At 36.9% G+C, this 3,039-nt stretch overlaps 1 protein-coding gene across 2 annotated transcripts in view; it reads right to left on the bottom strand.

Annotated features, from left to right (window-relative positions):
• The window catches only part of LOC107667825 (dedicator of cytokinesis protein 1), a 288,581-nt gene that overhangs the window by 221,341 nt on the left and 64,201 nt on the right, over positions 1 to 3,039 (bottom strand). For both annotated transcript variants that reach the window (XM_016459540.1, XM_016459550.1), the window contains exons 15-16: positions 1,778 to 1,876; positions 881 to 953 (exon numbers count right to left, since the gene is read on the bottom strand). In XM_016459540.1, coding sequence (XP_016315026.1) covers positions 881 to 953; positions 1,778 to 1,876 — 172 coding nt within the window. The remainder of the gene's footprint in view (positions 1 to 880; positions 954 to 1,777; positions 1,877 to 3,039) is intronic.

Below are 3,039 nucleotides of genomic sequence, written 5' to 3'. Positions count from 1 at the left end.
ATACAGTCAAACCAAAAATTATTCAGAGACCAGATATAATTTTTGATATTTTTTTACTAGTGAGTGCAGGACACTACAGTTCATTTATGTACTGTCAGTGAGGATAGCAAAATAAAGTAAACTGAGACAAATCATACCCAAAAATTCTTCATACGGTGGACTACCAGTAAAACTGATACAAATTTGGGTCCAAAAATAATTCAGACCGGTATCGGCAAGTACCAAAAATAAAAGTATCGGTATCGGGTGAGTACTGGAAAAAGTGGTATCGGTGCATCCCTAATTTTAAGAGTAAGTTGAGCGCACCGGCGCCTCCATCTGTCACACAGTGAGCTACTGTTCAGCTTCCGCACAGACACTTGAACAGTGCATATTTTTCCAGGTTAACATCAGATTGAGCGGCCATGTAAAGTTGCTAATACTTACATATTTCAGATGATAAGCCATATTTGAGGTCGATGAATGATAGGCGAGCGTTTGGATGACCTGCCCGATGTACTGTATTACCAAAGACTAGCCGTTAACGATCTGTTAGTCATGGACGCGTGACTTCGCCTGTGGATTTTTTTTTTCTGCGACTAAGCGACTAATAACATTTTGGTCGACAAAGCTTTTTCTGGTCGACTATTAGGGGGCAGCCCTACAAATGACTCTGTCATAGACTAAAGTTATTTTAATAACCCACTGAGATACAAAGTTAAAGAAGGCTTGATATTATTTAAAGAGGTGTGAAGCACGACGGCACCAGTGAAATGTGCCGCTGTCTCACACATGCTGCGACCTCAACCACACTTAAAGTTTACTAGAGTGAGTTTCCATACCACTGCTGGGTTAAACGGCTCTGAAAGCACTCTCCTGTGTGAACGTGTGCTCAACTCACAGTCCTGAGACGATCGGTGCTTGAAGGTGAACCGCAGGTGACTCCTGTTGACATCTTCAATCGGGATTGCAACCTGCAACACAGAATATCACAAAAAAAGATTGTTAACGCAGATGAGATGACCTTAGAAAGGAACTAGGACTGGAAAATACCTTAAAGGTCTTGAATATTAATAAAGGACATAAATATGGATCCAAATAGACACTTAAGCAAGGTGCAGTCCTTGTGACCTTTACGCTGAACTTTATTCTTCATTTAAACGGTTTAAACCGTTTCAACCGTGTAATGCTCTTTTAGGTTATTAAATATTTAAAAGGGTCAAATCATGCATTTTTCCCCCTTTGAGGCTCGATTATTTTTTTATGTTAATATATGGTATTTTTAGTGCATTAAAAAATACCCCACAAAAGCTACTAAAAATTCCAATATTAGCATAAATTTAAATAAAATATTAAAACAAAAGATTAAAAAGTGGGGTATGAGTGGTTATGAACGAATGAATGAAACGCATTTGTCTGTGTTTCACTCCATCTCGAATAGCTTTCAACTTAGTTTTTTTAGTCGTGAGAGACTGTACGACATTCACATTACATGATTTGACTGATTTTTACGTAGAAAGGGCAACAGCGCACCGCATTAAAAGAAATGATCATTCATGTTTTCATAACCGCTGGCCAAATTCAAAAACGAAACTAAAATTAAATCATCTTTGAGCGCAAGGGGGCCCCCTGGTGTTTCGGAGGCCCTACGCAGCTTGCATATTTTGCATATAGGGAGGATCGGCTCCGAGTATGCACATTGGTACGCAGGGATACACTCGGGAAGAAACAGCACATCTAAACTTTCCCAGAATACAATTGTTCCGACGTAGGATATGATAGTATAAGTGACACTCACCTTGATGGTTTCAAACCAGCGAGGCTGTTTGACCTGGTAGTAAATGACCGATTTGTATTCCAGAATGCCTTCATCTCCAGCTCCAGGAAATATCACGTTCTAATTGGGAAAGATTATAATAAAAAAAGCTATTAAAAACATTAGACATTTAAATCTTCTGAAGAGGAACCATTATATTGATCATTTTGTCATTGTGCATTCATGCTGACCGGTAAAACAATTTGTTGCACAGAATAATTTAATCTGACTCCCTGCCAAGTTCAGAAGCTAATTGGGGATCAGAAATGACAGATACGAGTTATGAAATATTAAACAACAAAATCTATTCTACCTGCTGGAAACCATAAGGTGCCCATATGCTGTGAGGAGCAAAAGCACTGCATGCTTTATTGCTTTTTTTTATTTATTTCTTGCCATTGCACACAGTGAGGGTCATGCATTCAACACAGTCACACAGCTGGCCTGTAAAACCCTGAAAAACACACATACATGCTACAGCTGATAGCCACCAATTATGAGCAATAAGCGACCGGCCGCCCTACAGCTGCAGGACTGATTGCATGTGAGAAAGAACCGTTATGTGGGCAGTAAAAATAAGCACAAAGCAGGGGTGGATGGCAGAGAATAAACAAAAAAAGCAACAAAAAAATAAATAAATAAAATAAAGTAACAAAAGAAAAAATGTACCAGTAAGTATGAGGCATATGTGCACATAAGCAGGCAAAAATACAAACCTCATAACAGACTGTTAGAGAGAAAGTGTGACTGTGTTTAAAGGAAAGTTACAGGTTTAACACAAACAAAGCTCTACAGACAGCATTTATGTCAATTTGCTAATAATATAATGACTGATTTGATGAACATTAGTATTTATTATTTGTTACTTAAAAAGTGACTACATCAACCCAGTTTCATTGCAAAAATTATTATATTTATGTATTTATTTAGTGCTGTTTCTAAATCTTCCTTTTCATGGGCAACTACTTGTCTTGTGTCTTTTATTAAATTATGTATTTATTATTTTTGCTTTTTATAAAAAAAGAAAAGAAAAAAAAGTTTAAATAACCTTCTACAACAGGGATTCACAAACTTTTTAGCAACATAGACCCTTAGACATAAAATATTTACTTAAAGAACCCCCTGAGTTTTAAATGACACATTCACATTTAATAATAATAATCACCATCATAAGCATCATCATTATTATAAATAATAATTATTTATAGTGTGTGTGTGTGTGTGTGTGTGTCTGTGTGTGTGTG

This window comes from Sinocyclocheilus anshuiensis, unplaced genomic scaffold, assembly GCF_001515605.1.
Source record: "Sinocyclocheilus anshuiensis isolate Anshui unplaced genomic scaffold, SAMN03320099.WGS_v1.1 scaffold493, whole genome shotgun sequence".
Taxonomy (NCBI): domain Eukaryota; kingdom Metazoa; phylum Chordata; class Actinopteri; order Cypriniformes; family Cyprinidae; genus Sinocyclocheilus; species Sinocyclocheilus anshuiensis.
Note: the sequence above shows the minus strand (reverse complement) of the source record. Positions and strands in the feature narration are given on the sequence as shown.